Genomic DNA, 21611 nt, shown 5'->3' on the forward strand with positions numbered 1-21611 from the left:
TGTAAATGCTCTGAGCTAGACAGTTTTTATTTGGGGTGGGGGGCTGTGATGGGTTTCTGCTGCTGCACAGGCCTCTCTCTAGTTGTGGCAGGCAGGCTGCTCTCTAGCTGCAGTGTGTGGGCTTCTCATGCTGGTGGTTTCTCTTGCTGTGGAGCACGGGCTCTAGGGCATGTAGCCTTCAGCAGTTGCGGCTCCTGGGCGCTAGAGCACGGGCTCGACAGCTGCTCCGCAGCATGTGGTATCTTCCTGGATCAGGGAATCGAATCTGTGTCTCTTGCACTGGCAGGCGGATTCTTCACCACTGAGCCAGCAGGGAAGCCCCACAGACAGGCTGTTTTATTTACCAAGAAATATATTAATCATTTCTCCTGCACTCAGTGCAGAGTCTACTGTACTCAGGCGGGTCTCCTGCATTGCAGGTGGATTCTTTATGGACTGAGCCACCAGGGAAGCCTATATATTAATCATTTATAAAAAGCCATTTCTAAAGCCATACATTCTAAAAGATAGCAAAGAACATCACTTTGAAATTGCTTTAAAAAAAAAAAAACCATCAGTGAATGTGCACTTCAAAAATCTACAGACAACTTTTTTCATCTTGTATTTGTTCCACAGCATTCATGCTATGAGTACAAAATAGGAGCTCATCAAATAGCACATAAAGATACAGCCCAGGAGCACTCATGCATCAGAAAAACAGAACAGCTTCTAAATCTCCCTATGCTCCCTAGTTAAGGGAAACCACTAGAATGGTCATTTCTAGTGTACATTTTAGTAGCATTTGGGGATTTAGCACTTACAGTTCCATCGTCTAGGAATGACTCCAAGAATTCATAACGTTTCTGAAACCTAAGTGTTACAGGGCTAGAGTGTGGACAAGTCACTGAGCTGATGAAGAACAGACCACTGTCAGCACGGCCTTGCTGTTTTCAACCTGCCTTTACATGTCCGGAGACCATGTTGTCATTGTACCAACAAATCTGAAGATTCATGTACTGCCCATGAAGGGTAACTGGAAATCACCCAGATCCACACAAGACAGGTTTGTTTCCAGGGTAAGGGGCCAAAGCACAGAAGCAGAGGATAAGAAAACACTTTAGATGACATCATATTCTCATGATAGTATCCTCTCTATGTGAGGTCCACTTGTTAGACCTCGACCTTACATCCAGTATATACTAAAGGGATCTTACATACACTTTAAAAAGGGAAGACACAAATCAAATAAAATAACTAGTTTGAAGGGAATATGGGAGAACTGAACTTAAAAAATTTAAAAAAAAAATTCCACACTGGTTTCAACAATAATCTGTTTCCAGAATAAGGAAAAGTTCCTAACTATATTTGAAATATTCCCTCCAGACTACCAAATGCTTTTCCAAAACTGTCATCCGCACATCCACACATTCACATCTTGTGTTTGGATCCAGTCCTCAGGCGATTTTAGCCAGCCACTTCTCCAAGTCCTGGATGTCAGCAGAGCCAGCATCCCCTCTTCCACCCTTGGCACTGCACTCCAGGAACTCTACTTTGAGGGGCAACTGTGAGAATTCAAATTCTTTGCCTTTCTTCCCCAGCTGAGCAGGGGCAGTGCTGGAACTGTCCAATGTGCTCGGGGCGGCAGAACGGGTAACCCGTAAAGTATTGCTGTGAGACAAAAGGAAAATCAATCAGGAAGCAGAAAGACCTTAATTCTTATATAGCAATTAAAGCCCTTTAGAAAATCACATTAATTCCTAAATATTTCAACACTCACTTAAATACTGAATCGAAAAACTGTCAATTATGCTATTAGGATTGTTAAATAATCTTTTGCTTCACAAGTTATAGGTCACTCTCTCAGACAGACAGGATAGCAGTCCAACCCAACATGGCCAGATGGTGGCAGTTTAGTTGCTAAGTCATGTCTGACTCTCTGTGACCCCATGGACTATAACCCAACAGGCTCCTCTGTCCATGGGATTCCCAAGCAAGTCTACTAGAGTGTATTGCTATTTCCTTCTCCTGGGGATCTTCCTGACCCAGGGATTGAAACCGGGTCTTCTGCACTGAAGGCAGTCTCCTGCATGGCAGGCAAATTCTTTACCGAGTGAGCCCCCAGGGAAGCCCACATGGCCGGATGACAAGGGGTCAGTAATGAACCAAGGTCACACCAACCTTCTTTCAGCACAGTGCCCCCTTCTACTAGGACTGCCTGCATGATGCCTTTTTAAGATATATTTTCATATTACCTGCTGGTTTCAAAACCTTAAGTTTCTGAAAGTGAAGTGTGGGTAGGTAGATATTTACATATTTATCTTGAGTCTATCTGGATACAGAGCTTAGAAATCTACAAACTGCAGGTTCTCATATTCAGTCCAATCTCTTTAGCTACTAACACCTTCCCAATTTAAGTCACTTAACTGCCACCTGCAGGCCTTAATGAGAAGTGCAAAAGCAAGGCTCACTGTTTCTCTCCCCAGAAGCAGAGGAACATGTGCAAACAAAATAAAGGATGACTTAGCACTGTAAGATTTCATGAAAACGAATGTAGAATCCATACAAAAAACTAAGTACCTTGTTCAGAAAGACACACATATGGGAAAAGTATTTTAAAAACAATTAACACGAGGAAAAACATTTGAGGAGGAGCACCTTAAAGGGCCTTCTAAGAAAGATGTTACGTCCATGGGTCTTCATCTCACTGATTCTTTAAACTCAATATACATGTCACATATGCTCGTTTATACGTAACATATTTTACAAGAAACTCAAAAGGAAAAAACACCCTAACATTATATTCGGCTCTTTTCATTCAGAAAACTATGAAATGCTTCACAGCTGATAAGGCCTAATTCTCACAAACACAGGATTAAACTAAACTTAGACTCCTAATTCAACTGATATTAACCTTTATAACTTTTTAACATTTTATTTCACTGCCTTTATAATACAGCATTTCTTTCTGTATTGTTTTTCTACGGCTCTTTAGAATGAAAAGCAAATGAATCAAGGAAAACATGTTTTAAACATGGGAAGACTTGAACTATGCTGTTTAAAAAAAAATGGATACACATGAACTTACTTACAAAATAGAAAGAGACTCACAGAGAACAATCTTATGGTTGCTGGGGGAAAGGATGGAGGGTAAGGGATAGTCAGGGAGTTTGGAATGGACGATGGATGTACAGTACATTGCTGTATTTAAAATGGATAACCAACAAGGACCTATTGTATAGCATATGGAACTCTGCTCAATGTTATGTGGCAATCTGGATGGGAAGAGAGTTTGAGGGAGAATGGATATATGTATATGTATGGCTGAGTTCCTGTACTATTCACCTGAAACTATCACAACCTTGTTAGCTGGCTATATCCCAATACAAAAGTTAAAATGCTAACAATTTTCAAAAAATGGATATACAAATAATATTATTACTTGTCCCCAAAGATAATGCTAAACAACTGCAACAGAAATTTTAGAAAAACAAATCATCTAACCCCAATTTTTTTAGCTTTAGCAGTCTCAAAAGAGTGAACATCAAGATAGGAGAACAGATGATGAACATGGAATTTCAGAAGGGATAGAAACCATTGAGTAACACCAGCAAGACAGCAGAATGGGAGTTTTCAGTACAAGTCCTCTCACAGAAACATCAGTTTAAATAACCATCCACACAGAAGAATACTTTCATGGGAGCTAACGAATCCGGGTCAGAGATTACAGCACATGGGTGTAACACAGAAGTAAGAAAAGACGCACTGAAGAGGGCAGAAGGGACAGTTTCAAATCACCATGTTCCTGCTCCTGCAAGCCTGCACAGTGTAGCATGGAGACATGATTTACACAGGAGAGGGAGAGTGAAATGAGCACCCCTGTGCCATGGAACCCAGCACCAGGCCAGCCCCAGTAGACTCAGGCACCTGTCCAGCCAAGACAGGCTCGGTTTCCAGGCTAGCTTCCATGGACCCAGGCAGCAGGCCCACCTACCCACAAGCCCAACCTGCCCAAGAAATCCAGTAGCAAGCCCATCCAGATCTCTGGCTGGACAGACTAGAGAAGTACTTTCTCTGACAAAGCTAGTCTATAAAGACTAGAAGGGGTGATTATTTTTTCAAATGCGCAGCACCAAAGTAAGGACATAAGGCTCAGGTGATCAGGGAGACATGACGCCACTACAGGGACATGACAGAGCACCAACTGGCCCTGAAGAAATGGAGATCTACAAACTGCCTGACATATAATTCAAAATAATCACCTGAGAGTCCTGTAAGCTATAAAAGAACACAGACAACTCAACAAGATGAGGGAAAGAATAAACGAAAAAATCAGAAAGCCAATGAAGATACAGAAATCATGAAAAACAAAAATCCGGGAGCTGAAGAACACAATCACTGGATGTGAAAAACTCAGAGAGCTTCAACAGTAGACTCAACCAAGCAGAACAAAAAATTCAGAGAGCCTGAACACAGGTAATTTGAAATTACTCTGTAAGAAAACCAAAAAGAAATTGTAAAAAAAGAAAGAAGAAAGTCTTGTGGGACATCATAAAAGGAACCAATGTATGCCTTTTGGGGCTCTCAGAAAGAGCAGAGAAAGACAAAGAATCAGAAAGCTTATTAAAAAAAAAAAATGACAGCAAATCCCCAAATATAGAGAGGGAAATGAACGTCCAGATCCACTAAGCTGCTAAAACCCAAATGAATTAAACATAAAGAGAGCTTTAATGAAACACATTATAATCAAACTGACAAAAGTCAAAAAGACAGAAATTGCTCAAAGCATTAAGAGAAAAGTCAACTGTCACAAACAAGGGAAACTCCACAAGACTAAAAGTGGATCTTACAGCAGAAAGCTTGCAGGTCAGTAGAGAGTGGGATCCAGAGTACTATACCCAGAAAAGCTCTCCTTCAGCTATGAAAGATGGATAGAAGCTTTCCTAAACGTCACCACTAGTCCTACCTCATAACAAATGCTAAAGAGAGTGAATCTTCAAGGTGAAGTAGCTTTGACTACAAGAACTAATCAATGGATACACAATATAAGATGTAAATTGTGATATAAGCAACATAAAATGTGGCGGAAACAGAAGTTAATGTTTAGAGTTTTTGTATACACTCCAAGCCAGGCTTCAGCAATGTATGAACCATGAACTTCCAGATATTCAAGCTGGTTTTAGAAAAGGCAGAGGAACCAGAGATCAAATTGCCAACATCCGCTGGATCATGGAAAAAGCAAGAGAGTTCCAGAAATACATCTATTTCTGCTTTATTGACTATGCCAAAGCCTTTGACTGTGTGGATCACAATAAACTGTGGAAAATTCTGAAAGAGATGGGAATACTGGACCACGTGACCTGCCTCTTGAGAAACCTATATGCAGGTCAGGAAGCAACAGTTAGAACTGGACATGGAACAACAGACTGGTTCCAAATAGGAAAAGGAGTACGTCAAGGCTGTATATTGTCACCCTGCTTATTTAACTTCTATGCAGAGTACATCATGAGAAACGCTGGGCTGGAAGAAGCACAAGCTGGAATCAAGATTGCTGGGAGAAATATCAGTAACCTCAGATATGCAGATAACACCACCCTTATGGCAGAAAGTGAAGAGGAACTAAAAAGCTTCTTGATGAAAGTGAAAGAGGAGAGTGAAAAAGTTGGCCTAAAGCTCAACATTCAGAAAACGAAGATCATGGCATCTGGTCTCATCACTTCATGGGAAATAGATGGGGAAAGAGTGGAAACAGTGTCAGACTTTATTTTTTTGGGCTCCGAAATCACTGCAGATGGTGACTGCAGCCATGAAATTAAAAGACACTTACTCCTTGGAAGGAAAGTTATGACCAACCTAGATGGTATATTCAAAAACAGAGACATTACTTTGTCAACAAAGGTCCGTCTAGTCAAGGCTGTGGTTTTTCCAGTGGTCATGTATGGATGTGAGAGTTGGACTGTGAAGAAAGCTGAGCGCTGAAGAATTGATGCTTTTGAACTGTGGTGTTGGAGAAGACTCTTAAGAGTTCCTTGGACTGCAAGGAGATCCAATCAGTCCATTCTAAAGGAGATCAGTCCTGGACAGACTAATGCTGAAGCTGAAACTCCAATACTTTGGCCACCTCATGCGAAGATTTGACTCACTGGAAAAGACCCTGATGCTAGGAGGGATTGGGGGCAGGAGGAAAAGGGGACAACAGATGAGATGACTAGATGGCATCACAGACTCAACGGACATGAGTTTGGGTCAACTCCAATAGTTGGTGATGGACAGGGAGGCCTGGTGTGCTGCGATTCATGGGATCGCAAAGAGCTGGACATGGCTGAGCAACTGAACTGAACAGATCCCTGTGAACATAGGTGCAAAAATCCTCAACAAAATATTAGCAAACCAAACTCAACAGTATATTAAAAGGATCATGCATATCATAATCAAGTGGGATTTGCCCAAAATGCAAAGATGGTTCAGCATTTGTAAATAAATGAGATACACCACATTAACAAGCTGAACGATAAAAATCTTATGATTATCTCAATAGATGCAGAAAAAGCATGTGACAAAATTCGATATCTTTTCATGATAAAAACTCAACAGTTATAAAAAGTATATATCTCAAAATAAAAATGCCATATATGACAAGTCCACAGATAACATCATACTCAGTGGTGAAAAGCTAAAAGTTTTCCTCTAAAGCTAGGAACAAAATAAGGATGCCTACTCTTGCCACATCTATTCAACACAGTACTGGAAGTCCTAGACAGAGCAATTAGGCAAAAAAGATATAAAAGGCATCAAAATCAAAAAGGAAAAAGCAAAATTATCTCTGACTTCAGCTGACATGATCTTAAATATAGAAAACCCTAAAGATTCCACCAAAAAACAGAACTAATAAACTCAGTAAAATTGCAGGATACAAAAATCAACATCCCAAACCAGTTCTGTTTCAATGCACTACTAATGAACTATCAGAAAAAGAAATTAAGAAAACAAGTCCATTTATAATAGCATCAAAAACAATAAAATACTTAGGCATAACACAAAGCAGGTCCAAGAGCTGTACACTGAAAACTGTAAAACAGTGATGAAACAAACTGAAGACACAAATAAATGGAAAGATATCCCTTCTTCATTTACGTTGTTAAAATGTCCATCTATAGATTCAATAAGCTCCAGGAGTTGGTGATGGACAGGGAAGCCTGGCGTGTTGCAGCACATGGGGTCACAAAGAGTTGTACACGCCTAAGCAACTGAACCAATAGATTCAAAGGAATCTCAATCAATATTTCAAAAGAATTTTCCACAGAAAGAGAAAAAACACTGCTAGAATTCATATGGGACCACAAAAGAACTATAATGCTCAAAGTAACCAAGGAAAAACAATAAATCTGGAGGCGTCACACTTCCAGATTTCAAATTATATTGCAAACCTACAGTAATCAAAACAATATGGTAATTTAAAAAGACATACAGAACAATGGAATAGACAGCCCAGGACATACCCACACATATGCAGTCAACTAATCTTCAACAAAGATGACAAGAGAAAAAGACAGTCTCTTCAATAGACAGCTCTGGGAAAACTGGATATCCACATGCAAAACAATGCAACTGGACCCTCATGTCACACTATATACTAAGTCAACTCAAAATGGATTAAACGCTTAAATATAACACCTGAAACCATAAAAATCCAAGAAAAAAACACTGACACTGTGGCAGTCATTTTAAGATATGAAACTAAAAGCAAACAAAAGCAAAATAAACAAGTGTGATTACATCAAACTAAAAAGCTCCTGCACAGCAAAAGAAACTATCTACAGAAATGGAAGATAACTTATGGAATGAGGGAAATATTTGCAAACATGTATCTGATAAGGGTTAATATCCAAAATATATAAGGAATTCATACAACCCAGTAAAAAACAAGCAAATAATTCAATTTAAAAAATGGGCTAAAGGTCTTCCCTGGCGGTCCAGTGGTTGGGAGTCCGCCTTGCAATGCAGGGCCATCAGTTTGACCCCTGGTCCAGGAGGATTCCACATGCCACGGAACACTAGGCCCATGCCCCACAATTACTGAGCCCACATGCAGCAACTACTGGAGCCCTTGAGTCCTAAAGCCCACGCTCCACAACAAGAGAAGCCACTGCAGTGAGAACCTGCATACCACAACAAAGAGTAGCCCCAACTCTTCACAACTACAGAAGGCCCACATCCAACAATGAAGACCCGCACAGCCAAAAGTAACTAAATAAGTAAAATGTTTTTTAAATAGGCAAAGGATCTGAACAGACATAGAGGACATACAGTCAACAAGTACATGAAAAAATGCTAAACATCACTAACCATCAGGGAAATGCAGATCAAAACCATAATGAGACAGAATTACTAACATTAAGTAAAAAAAAAAAAAGATAAATGTTGGCAAAGATTTGCAGAAAAGGTAACCCCGGTACATTGTTGGTGGGTTCAAATCGGTACTGCTGTAATAAAAAAAGCACCGAGATTCCTCAAAAAGTCACAAACAGAACTACTACCACATGATCTAGCAATTCCACTTCTGGATGTTTATCTAAAGGAATTAAAATCAGGATCTCAGAAAGATGTACATGCACGCCTACGTTCACTGCCGCTTTACTAACAATAGCCAATATATGGAGCAACCTACATGTCCACTGAAGGACAAAGAAAGAAAATGTGGAACATATATACAAGAGTATTACTGAGCCTTACAAAAGAAATTTCTGCCATTTGTGACAACTTGGATGAACCTAGAGAACATTATGCTAAGTGAAATAACAAACAGAATAAGACAAATATCATATGATTACAACTATGTGTGGAATCAAAACCTGTCAAACACAAGCGAAATGATACTGTCACACATCTTGAAAACAAAAATACATGTTACAAAATAGTATCACAGATTTTAGTATGTTTCTGAAGTGCTCCTTTCTTATTCTGTCAACAAAAATTTCCATGGCTTTCAAATTTTTTGTTTGTAAAAGCTTTCATATCTACTAAGCTATAGCTAGAACTAGTGGGGAAACAAATTGAGCTTACAGTTTCAATAAACCTGAGATTTTCTTTCCATGAAGATGTTAAATATCTATAAACATCCCATTAATACTTTTTATAATTCCATTAATTCTGTTGTCAATTTTTAAACAAATATATTTCACACTAATCCTCAGGGTAATCATGGTAATCACACAAAACCAAAGACCTTAAGCAATATATACATATTTCCTAAGTGATAAGATATACAATTAACCAGTAGGACTTATTTTTACTTACATTTCTTTTTCAAGCTGCTGCTGAATTAACTTTGCTGATTTTGCCATTGTAATATCTGTAAAGAAACAAAAGACACTGTTTAAAACAGGGTCTCTTCCCAAGACTTCCTGCACATATGGAAAATTCCCATTTAAATTTAGGTTTCTTTGCCCCACCATTAAAAAAAAATTACTTTATACTGGATTATAGTTGATTTATGGGCTTCCCTGGTGGCTCAGGTGATAAAGAATTCGCCTGCAATGCAGGAGACCCAGGTTTGATCCCTGGGTCAGTGAGATCCCCTGGAGAAGGAAATGGCAACCTACTCCAGTATTCTTGCCTGGGAAACCCCACAGACAGGAGCCTGGAGGGCTATAGTCCCTGGGGTCACAAAGAGTTGGGGCACCACTGAGCAACTTTCACTTTCAAAGTTGATTTGTAATGTGTTAAGTTTCAGGTGTGCAACAAAGTGTTTCGTTTACACATACACATGTATCTATTCTTTCTCAATTATTTTCCCATTTAGGTTATTACAGAATACTAAGCAGTTCCCTGTGCCTGACAATAGATCCTTGTTGGTTATTTATTTTAAATATAGTAGTGTGCTTGTGTTTAGTTGCTCAGTCATGTCTGACTCTTTGTGACCCCATGGACTGCAGCCCAACAGGCTCCTCTGTCCATGAGGATTCTCCAGGCAAGAATACTGGAGTGGGTTGCCGTCACCTTACCCAGGGATCGAGCCCAACACAATGACTGAACCCAGGTCTCCACATTGCAGGTTAATTCTTTACCGTCTGAGCCACCAGGGAAGTCCAGAGTAGTGAATATATATCAATCCCAAACTCACAACTTATCCTTCCCTCCCTGTATCAAAGTAAGCACAAATACTTATATCATAATAATGCTTATAAATATATTAAGCTGGTGACCCTAAAATTGACTAGTCTTTCATAAAAGTTTTCTACATCTTACAGACATTTTAAATCAACACATATAAGTCCAGCCAATGCTCACAAAAAGAAAAGCTATCTGCTTTGTGATTTTAACAAAAGCTTTCACTCCAACAGAAATACTTGACCTGTAATAAGAAACTAAACTAAACTAACATTTCCAGCTGATACTAAAATGGTATGTTACAGCATCAAGCGCACTCTGATAATAAAAGGCACTGGTTTGGCACCAGCAAAAGACAAATAAATATTACTCCCTCTTATTATATTGAATAAAAGAAACAAAGAAGTCAGTTAATGACCTTAACACTGTTCCTGATTAGTCAGTCACTGGTAGGCTTAGTACTAGCTCCCCTTTAAGAAATGCATTGGGCTCTTTATAGAGTGAGAATATTAGGTATGAAAAAGGCCAAGAGAGATCAGCTAGTCTATCTCATTTTAACTTTTTTTTTAGAAAAGAAGTTTTTCTTATTATTGAGGTCACATTGGTTTACAACATTATATGTTTCATATGAAACATTATGATTCAATTTTTGTATACACTATTCTGTGCTTACTACCAAAAGTTTCATTTCCATCTATATTTTCAAGTGTTTTTGTTATCTCTGGATGAATACCCAGAAGCAGACTAACTGGATCACATGGTAGTTCTATTCTTAACTTTTTGAGGAATATCCAGTTTTTTACAGTGGCCACACCAATTTACATTCCCATCAACAGTGCACAACAAGGGTTCCCTTTTCTCCATATCCTCACTAACACATATCTTTTTGACAATGACTCTAATGGGTGGGAGGTAATGTCTAACTGTTGCTTTGATTTGCATTTCCCTAATAATTAATGATACTCATCTTCACTAGTGATGAACATCTTCATATGTGACTGCTGACCATCTGTATATCTTTTTTGGAAAAACATCTATTCTGATCTCTGCCCATTTTTAAATCAGGCTGTTCATTTTTGTTGTTGTTGAGTTATATGGGCTCTCCCTTATCAGATATATTTGACTATCTTCTCCCATTCAGTACATTGTCTCTTTCATTTTGTTAATGGTTTCCTTTGCTGTGCAGAGCTTTTTAGTTTGATATAGTACCACTTGTTTATTTTTGCTTTTGTTTGCCTTGCCTGAGGAGATACACCCAAAACAAACTGCTAAACCCAAAGTCTGAATTTCCTGTTTTCTTCTAAGAGTTTTATGGTTTCAGATCTTCTGTTCAAGTCTTTAATCCACTTTGAGTTAATTTTTGTGTATGGTGTAAGGAAATGGCTTAGTTTCATTCTTTTGCATGTGGCTGTACAGTTTTCCCACCAGTATTTATTGAAGAGACTGTCCTTTCTCCACTTTATGTTCTTTGCTCCTATGTTGTAAATTAATCGTCCCTGTATGTGTGGGTTTATTTCTGGGCTCTCAATTCTGTTCCATTAACCTCTTTTTCTGTCAAATACCATGTTGTTTCAATTACTATAGCTTTGCAGTATAATATGAAATCAGGGTATGTGACACTTCTTCCAGCTTTGTTCTTTTTTCTCAGAATTGCTTTGGCTATTCATAGTTTTTATGAATTCTATATAAATATAAGGAGCTTTTATTTATGTGAAAAATGTCATCAAGGATTTTGATAGGGATTTTTTACAATAAATTTATAGATTGCTATAGAAAAAATGGATATTTTTAACCATGTTAATTCTTACAGTCCATGAGCAGGAAACATCCTTCATCTTTCCATTTCTTTAAACAAAGTTTTATAACATATTGCAGAATCCTAGCTCCCCAGCCAGGGATTGAACCTGCACCCTCAAGCAGTGAAAGCACAGGTGCCTAATCACTGGCAGGAAATTCCCATCTTTGATTAAATTTATTCTTGGGTATTTTTAAATTCTTTTTGCTGCAATTTCAAATGATAGTGTTTTCTTAATTTCTCTTTCTGCTTGTTTTTTGTTGGTGTACAGAAATACAACAGATTTTGTATTTTGATTTTGCATGCTGCAACTTTAGCGTACACATTTATTATTTCTAACAGGCTTTTGGTGGAGTCTTCAGGTATGAGACTGGTAAGTGGGCACACTTGTCTTGTTCCTGATCTTAGAGGGACAGCTTTCAGTTTTTCACAGTTGAGTATGTCAGCTGTGGGTTTGACATGCATAGCCTTTATTATGTTGATGTATATTCTTTCTATACCAATTTCATTGAGTTTTTATCACACATGCACGTTGAATTTTGTCAAATGCTTTTTCTGCATTTATTGAGTTGATCATTATTTTTTAAATGTTGTAGTATGTTGATTTGCAGATGTTGAACCATCCCTGCAACCCTGAAATAAATTCTACTTGATTATATTGTATGATCCATTTAATGTATTATTTCATTTGCTAATACTTTGTTGAGGGTTTCTGCCTCTACATACATCAGAGATCCTCACCTGTAATTTTCTCTTTTTGTATTGTCCTTGTCTGGCTTTGATATCACGGTACTGTTGACCTCAAAAAATGAGTTGGGAAGTGTTCCCTCCTCTTCAACTTTTTGGAAGAGTTTGGCTCAGATGGTAAAGAGTCTGCCTGCAGTGTGGGAGACCCAGTTTCAATTCCTGGGTCGAAAAGATCCCCTGGAGAAGGAAATGGCAAACCTCTCCAGTATTCTTGCCTGGAAAATCACATGGACGGAAAAGCCTGGCAGTCTACAGCCCATGGGGTCCCAAAGAGTCGGACATGACTGAGTGACTTCACTTTTACTTTCAAGAAGAACAGATATTAGGTCATCTTTGAACATTTGGTAGTATTTACCAGTGAAGCTGTCTGGTCCTGGACTCTGGTTTTTTGGAAGGTTTTTGATTACTGTTTTAACGTCCTTACTAGTGATCCATCTATTCAGATTTCCTACTTTAAGATTCCATCTTGGAAGGCTGATTGTTAAGAATGTATTCATTTATTCTACGTTGTCTAACTTGTTCACACATAGCTACTCACGGTATTCTCTTTTAACTCTCTGCATTTCTGTGGGACCTCTTGTAATTTCTCCTCTTTCATTTCTAATTTATCTGAGCCTTCTTTTTCTTAGTGAGTTTAGCTAAAAGTTTGTTGATTTTGTTTATCTTTTCAAAGAACCAGCTCTTAGTTTCATTGATCTTTTCTACTGTCTGACTTTTAGTATTTCCTTCCTTCTACTGACTCTGGACTTAATTTAAAGATCTTTTTATAGTTCCTTTAGGTGTAAGGACTGTTTGGGCTTTTTCATTTCTCTTATTTCTTGAGGTAGGCAAGTATTGCTATAAACTTGTTCTGCTATTGATGTATCCCACTGATTTTGGTATTCCATATTTTCATTTATCTTCAGGTGTATTTTTTCCTCCTTTGATTTCCTCATTAACCTAGTATTAGGTTGGTGAAAAAGTAACTGCGGTTTCAGACCATAAACTTTAAATCACTATAACTAGGTTCAAACACACCTTTATTAATCAAAATAGGAACCATTCCAGTCAACACGTTTTTGCCAACAAGAAATGTTTGTTTATTCCTGTAGTATAAAAATCTGTGCTTTGAGATTCAACAAACTCTCGGAAAGCATTTTCTGCCTCCTGCTGGTTGTAGAAGCATTTTCCCTGCAAAAAGTTCTCAAGATGCTCAAAGAAGTGGTAGTCAGTTGGCAAGAGGTGCTAAGGGTTGGACACGACTGAGTGACTTCACTTTCACTTTTCACTTTCATGCGCTGGAGAAGGAAATGGCAACCCACTCCAGTGTTCTGGCCTGGAGGATCCCAGGGACAGGGAGTCTGGTGGGCTGCTGTCTATGGGGTTGCACAGAGTTGGACACGACTGAAGCGACTTAGCAGTAGCAGCAGCAGGTGAACATGGTGGATGAGGCAAAACTTTGTAGCCCAATTCGTTCAACTTTTGAAGTGTTGTGCAACATGTGGTTGGGTGTTGTGAAGAACTGGGCCCATTCTGTTGACCAATACTGGCTTGCAGGTGTTGCAGTTTCCAGTGCTTCACATCGATTTGCTGAGCATACTTCTCAGATTCAATGGTTTCACCAGGCTTCAGAAAGCTGTAGTGGATCACCAAACAGTGACCATGAATATTTTTGGTGCAAGTTTGCTTTGGGAAGTGTTTTGCACTTTCTTCTCAGTCCAACCACTGATTTGGTCATCACTGGTTGTCATGTAAAATCCACTTTTCATCACACATCACAATCTGATTGAGAAACGGTTTGCTGTTGTTGCATAGAATAAAAGATGACACTTCAAAACGATTTTTTTGATTTTCAGTCGGCTCATGGGGCATCCACTTATCAAGCTTCTTCACCTTTCCAATTTGCGTCAGACACCAAATAACTGTAGAATGGTCGACAATGAGTTCTTCTGTAACTTCTTGTGTAGTTTTAAGAGGATCACCTTCAATCATCTTCTCTACTAGCTGCTGTCAATTTCTAATGGCTGACCACTGCATTTCTCATCTTCAAGGCTCTCGTCTCCTTTGCAAAACTTCTTGAACCACCACAGCACTGTACATTTGCTAACAGTTCATGGGCCAAATGTGTTGTCAATGTTGCAAGTTATCTATGCTGCTTTACAACCCATTTTGAACTCAAATAAGAAAATAGCCCGAATTTGCTTTTTGTCTAACACTCACTTCCCTAGTTTAAACTAAATATAAATAGCAAGTAATGTCATTAGCAAAAATTAATAATAATAATAAAGCGAGAAATGCACATTAAAATGATGTATAAGATAACCACATATAAAGAATGTATTCCAACATCAAACAGCAAAGTTCAACAATGCATAACCGCAATTACTTTTACACCAACCTAAATAGATGTTTGGCAGAATGTTGTTTATTCTTATTTGTGATTTTATCAGCTTTCTTTTTGTAGGTGATTTCTAGTTTCATATCTTGGTGGTTCAAAAACATGCTTGATATGATTTCACCCTTAAATTTATTGAAGCTTGTTTTGTATCCCAACATATTGTCTATTCTTGAGAATGTTCCATATGCACTTGAGAACAATGTATTCTGCTGCTTTGGGAAGGAATGTTTCGTGTTCTGCTCTAATGTTTCACTTAAGGCCAACGGTACTTTGTTAATTTTTTGTCTAGATGATCAATTTATTGATGTAAGTGGGAAGTAAAGCTCCCTACTGTTACTGCTGTTGACTTCTTCATTTATATCTGTTAATAATTCCTTTTATACTCTGGTGCTTCTGCTTATGTGCTTAAATATTAATAAAAATCACATCTTGATGGACTGTCCCCTTCATCAGTATATAAGTTCATCCCGTTCTCATCTGACTTGAAGTCAATTTGATCTGATCTGAGACGGCTACACCTGCTTTGTTTTGCCTGCTATTTCTTGGAGTATCATTTCCCATCCATTCACTTTGAGCCTATGTTTCTCTTCACAGCAGAGAGCCTGCGGGGCAGGATGTAGTTGGATCTTGTTTCTCAATACATCCAGCCACCCTGTATCTTTTGATTGGTAAATTCAATCCACTTATATTTAGTATGCTTACTGATGAATGGGGCTCTCCTGGTGGCTCAGGAGGTAAAGAGTTCACCTGCAATGGAGGAGACCCAAGTTCAATCTCTGGGTCAGGAAGATCCCCTAGAGGAAATGGCAATCCACTCCAGTACTCTCCCCTGGAGAGTTCCACAGACTGAGGAGCCTCGCAGGCTACAGTTCATGGGGTCGCAACGAGTTGGGACGTGACTGAGTGACCTAACGCTTTCACTTTTTCACCCATAAATGAGGACTTAGTACTGCCATTTTATCTTTAGTTTTCTGGTTGCTCTGTATCTCCATTGTTCCTGCCTGACATCTTAGTTGATGGTTTACTATCATGTTGTTCTTAGCTTCCTCCTCTATTGTATTTCATGTCTTTAGACTTATATTTCGTGGTTACCATTAGATTTGCATAAAACATGTCACAGATATCTTAGTCCTTTTTCTGTTGATAGCATCTTATATTCATTTGCCATTATATGAGTTCTATTCTTTTTCTCTTCCCCTTTTACATTTTGTCATCTCAAATTATCTCTTTTTATACTGTGAGTTCATTACCAAATTCCAGTAGCTATGGGTATTTTTTACTGCTTTTTCTCCTTTAATCTTTATGCAATAATTGTTTAGCAACCTATTCTGATGTAAAGTTGCAATTTTCTGAATCTACCTACCTATCATCTTACTCTAAGTTTTGTGTACTTTTGCCTCTTCATTTCAAGTAGAAAAGCTCCTTCCAATATTTCTTGTAAGACAGGCCTAGTGGTAATAAACTCCTTCAGCTTTTGTCTCAGAAAAGCTTTATTTCTCCTTTATATCTGTAAGGAAACTTTGCTACAAGGATTTTCAGCAGTTTTTATCTTTTAATATTTTGCATAGGTCATTCCATCCTCTCCTGCCTATAGAGTTTCTGCTGAAAAATCTGATGGCCTAATAGGGGTTCCTTTGTAGGTTACTGGTTTTTTTTCCCTGGATGCCTTTAAAATTCTTTATCATTGAGTTTTGACAATTTTAACATAATGTGCCCTCGAGAAGGTCTTTTACCATTGAGATACTAAGTGTTCTATTAACTTTATGGACTTGTATATACAGTTCCTTCCCCGGGTTTGTGAAATTCTATTATTTCTTTAAATAAACGCTCTGCTCCATTCTCCCTCTCTTCTTCCTCTGGGATAACCACTATTCTTATGAAGGATAATGAAGTAGGAGAATTAACATGAGATTCTAGATCTATCTTCAAGCTCACTAATTCACACTTCCATTAGGTCTGCTCTAGTTTCCAATGCTTACTAATGCATTCTTCATCTCATTTACTGACACAGTCAGCTCCGGAACTTCAGTGTGGTTCTTTTTCAGACTTTTAATATCTTTGTCAAAGTATTTCTTCTTTTCATTAATTGTATTTCTAAGCTCACTGAACTGTCTTCCTGAGTTTTCCTGTAGCTTGGTGAGTTTTTTCATGACACCTATTTTGAACTCTCTATCAGTTAGAGTGAAATCTTCCATGACTTAAGTTTGGTTTCTGAAGAACTTTCATTTTCTTTTTGTGACACTGTGTATGTGGTTTCACGTGGTACTCGACAAGTTATTCCTCTGCCAGTGCACTTAAAGTAGCAAATACCTTTCTTATATAGGTAAAGGGTTTTTTTTTTTTTTTTAACTCTAAGTTGGAAATTAGAGGCCTTTATTTTTCTTGCTATAACACAAGTGTTTCGCTTTTCACACTTGAGCTGCCTCTGGCTATATTTGAGAACTGACACTTCCCATCCTCCACCACCTCCGCCTGACTGTACTGTCACTGTCACTGCTTGTGCTCCAGGGTGGCCTGGATGGCCACTGCTGCGAGAGGGAGGGGTTGGCGAAGGGTGGAGGAGGCAGGGTCATGGGCACCTTCTCCACATCTAGGGTTGTCAGGCTTATAACTCACCACTGCTGTGACCCGGGGGACTATGGTCACAGGACCCACCATCACTGCTGCTGCTAGGCTCCCTGTGGTCTAGGAGCCACTGCAGCCGGGAGGCTGGAGTCACGGGTGCTGTCCTCCCTGTTGCTACAGGGGTCTCTGGGGCTTCCGGCTCCGCCACTGTGGCCAAGGGCCAAGACTGCAGGCACTTGCTTCACTGTTCCCTGAGTTCTACCTCCTTCATGTATTCCAGTCCATCCACCTTCAGAAGTAGATTTCTGGATCTCTCCGGTCCTAGTGTGCTAGGCAGAGGAACCTTTGTTGACTTACAATGTTTTACAAGTTGTAGAATGAATGGGAGAGGCAAAGAGGGTGTCTCACCTCATGATGCTGACATCACTTCTACTCTGGTTTTAAAAGTAATGAAACTAAAGCCTAGTTTTATTGGCTGAGACTAAATAGTTTTTCATTCTTATGAAGCTAAAGAAAAACACTTCTGCAAACTCTCCTTGACAAAATGTGCTACATGGCAAACTTGTTTAAAAGGAGACACTCTATCCTGTCCTTCCTCGATTGTGTATCTGATAAGACTGATTGTTGATCTGATGAACTTGATAAATTAAAATTATTTATGATAAAAAAAAGAAAACACTGTATAAATGAATGGTAATAATCATTCCTTTGTCACTCTTTAGAATAGCCTGGTAAGGGAGACGATAAATAAATTTTAAGATTTAAAATCCTGAATTCATAGTTCATTAGCAATTGTCTCTCATCCTCAGTAATAACAACTGTAGATAACTATTAATTCTTAGTAGGAACCCCAGAAAAATCTCAACTATTATTGCCAGAAAACATGATAGTACCTTGCTTATTACAAGCGATTAAGAATGATGGTGCGTTCTTCAGACCTATACTGTCGAGGAGGACTTGATACAGAAACTCAGCCACGTCTTTTACCTCTCGCTGGAAGGCTGCACTATCCACAACAAACACAATAGCCCTGGAGGGGAAAAAGAGAAAAACAGGCATGTGAGCATGCAATAGTGCAGCACTATGTTGAGAAAATGATATCCCTAATTTTGTTCAATTCAGTCCTAATGAATAACACAAAATAAGCTCACATACAAGTGTGTGCACAAGTAATCACAGAACGTAAGTATGTAACAAAGGACTAGTGAGTGCTACCATGTATTGATATTTAAAATCCTAAAAGATGATCCTGTTAAAGTGCTACATTCAATATGTCAGCAAATTTGGAAAACTTAGCAGTGGCCACAAAACTAGAAAAGGTCAGCTTTCATTTCAATCCTAAAGAAGGGCAACGCCAAAGAATGTTCCAACTACCATACAATTACATTTATTTCACATGCTCAAAATCCTTTAAGCTAGGCTCCAGCAGTACGTGAACTGAGAATTTCCAGATGTACAAGCTGGGTTTAGAAAAGGTAAAGGAACCAGAGAGCAAATTGTCAACATTCACTGGATCATAGAGAAAGCAAGGGAATTCCAGAAAAACATCGACGTCTGCTTTACTGACTATGTTGAAGCCTTTGACTGTGTGGATCACAGCAAACTGTGGAAAATTCTGAAAGAGACAGGAATACCAGACCACCTTACCTGCCTCATGCAAAACCTGTATGTAGGTCAAAAAGCAACAGTTAGAACAGGACATAGAATAATGGATTGGTTCAAAATTGGAAAGCAGTACATCAAGGCTGTATACTGTCACCTTGCTTGTTTAATTTATATGCAGAAATGACTGACTGGATGAACACAAGCTGGAATCAAGGTTACCAGGAGAAATATCAATAACCTCAGATACACAGATGACACTACTCTAATGGCAGAAAGTGAAGAGGAACTAAAGAGCCTCATGATAAGGGTAAAAGAGGAGCATAAAAAGCTGGCTTAAAACTTAACATTCAAAAAATGATCATGGCATCTGTTCCTATCACTTCATGGCAAACAGAAGGGGAAAAAAGTGGAAGCAGTGACAGATTCTATTTCTTGGGTTCCAAAATCACTGCAGATGCTAACAGAAGCCATGAAATTAAAAGATACTTGCTACTTGGAAGAAAAGCTATGACAAACCTAGACTGTGTATTAAAAAGTAGGAACATCATTTTACTGACAAAGGTCCATGTAGTCACAGCTATGGTCTTTCCAGTAGTCATGTACAGAGTTGGACCATAGAGAATGCTGAGTGCTAAAAAATCGATGCTTTCAAATTGTGGTGTTCAACTTTTTGAGAGGCCCTTGGACTACAAGATCAAACCAGTCAACCCTAAAGGAAATCAAATCTGAATATTCTTTGGAAGAACGGATGCCAAAACTAAAGTTCCAAAACTTTGGCTACCTGATGGAAAGAGACAACTTACTGGAAAAGACCCTGATGCTGGGAAAGATTGAAGGCAAAAGGAAACGGGGTGGCAGAGGATGAGATGGTTAGATAGCATCAATGACTCAACGGACATGAATGTGAGCAAACTCCAGGAGACAGTGAACAACAGAGGAGCCTGGCATGCTGTAGTCCATGGGTTGCAAAGTTGGACATGACTCAGTGACTGAATAACAAAAATGAATCAATGACTGCATCTAGAAAGACAATAGCAAATGATGCTTCCTCTCAAGTCCAGGAAATTGTCACATACAAAATCATGTGATAAGACACTAGGACAGACATTTTATCTGCTAGGAAACAAAGAGGAAGATCCTTTACATAAAACTAGATCAAGATGACCTAAAGGAGGGTGTAATAGCTGAGTGAATTTTAGCCAGACAAAATATCACTGTGGCACAGGTTGTCTAGAAAGTAGTTTGTGCAAGGCACAAATGACCTGGAGAACTCAATGTAAGCTAATACACAGACAGGTGGGGAAATGCAGGAGAGTTAGGTCAGAGACAAGAGGGATGTGATACACTGATCTACGGAGTTTATGTTTTTCTGTCTTACAAAGAATGTTGCTGTTTAGTTGCTAAGTCATGTCCAACTCTTTGGTGACCCTATGGATTATAGCCCCCCATGCTCTTCTGTCCATGGATTTACCAAACAAGAATACTTGAGTGGGTTGCCATTTCCTTCCCCATGGTATCTTCCCAACCTAGGGACTGAACCTGTGTCTCCCACATTGGCAGGAGGATTCTTTACCGCCTCTTACAAAGAATACTGGTGCCTAAATGAAAGATAAAACTAAGAGGATAATCAAACTAGAAGCAGAGTGATCAGGTAGGGCCTAACCTAAGGCAGCAATAGTGAGAATCCTCATTTGCCAGAAATAAAAAGGCATCAAAGCTAAAGCAAAGCAACCCAGGAAAAGAACAGACAACAGACCTTAGGGACAAGTATTTGAATGCCTAGGAGATGTGCAATGACCAACAGATGAATGCTCTGTGTAAAGCCTAGAACTTAAAAGCAGTCTAACAGAAGGTGGTGGGGGAAAATAATCCAAGAATTGAATCACTAGGCCTCTTGTGCCACACACAGAAACACAGTATGCATTTACATTTTCTCACGTAAGACCCTGAGGCAGGAAGACTACGCCAGACTCAATAAACCCCCATGGCCCCCAACAGAAGGAAATATGAATCCCTTCTAGAGAGAGGCTTTTATAACCTAAAGCAAAACAACAACAACAACAACAAAAATAACCCAGCAACCACAATATCAACAAAATCTCATCCCCTTGAACAGGGGTTCTGGATCTAAACTACAAAGACAATAATAAGTAGTAAATAAAATATTTTAAACTATTTAATAGAATACTAGATACCATAAGAAAAGAATAAAGATAGCACTAAAAAAAATACTAATTTTAAAAGATAGGTTTTTAGAAGCAAAGAACAAAATAACAACTTAATAGAAAAGATTAAGTTGCTTAACGGCTTAATGGCAAAGCCTTTGACTATGTCAATCACAACAAATTGTGGAAAATTGTTAAAGAGATGGGAATACCAGACCACCTAACTTGCCTCTTGAGAAATCTGTATGCAGGTCAGGAAGCAACAGTTAGA

The 21611-nt window shown here is 38.8% G+C and overlaps 1 protein-coding gene across 1 annotated transcript in view; it reads right to left on the minus strand.

The window, feature by feature from the left end:
- Positions 1–315: 315 nt before the first annotated feature.
- Positions 316–21611, minus strand: part of SRPRB (SRP receptor subunit beta) — a 36412-nt gene continuing 15116 nt past the window's right edge. Inside the window, exons 5-7 of the mRNA XM_052637219.1 lie at positions 18464–18600; positions 9274–9328; positions 316–1647 (exon numbers count right to left, since the gene is read on the minus strand). Of these exons, the coding sequence (XP_052493179.1) occupies positions 1434–1647; positions 9274–9328; positions 18464–18600 (406 nt within the window). The 3' untranslated portion in view covers positions 316–1433. The remainder of the gene's footprint in view (positions 1648–9273; positions 9329–18463; positions 18601–21611) is intronic.

Source organism: Budorcas taxicolor, chromosome 1 (genome assembly GCF_023091745.1).
Source record: "Budorcas taxicolor isolate Tak-1 chromosome 1, Takin1.1, whole genome shotgun sequence".
NCBI classification, from domain to species: Eukaryota; Metazoa; Chordata; class Mammalia; order Artiodactyla; family Bovidae; genus Budorcas; species Budorcas taxicolor.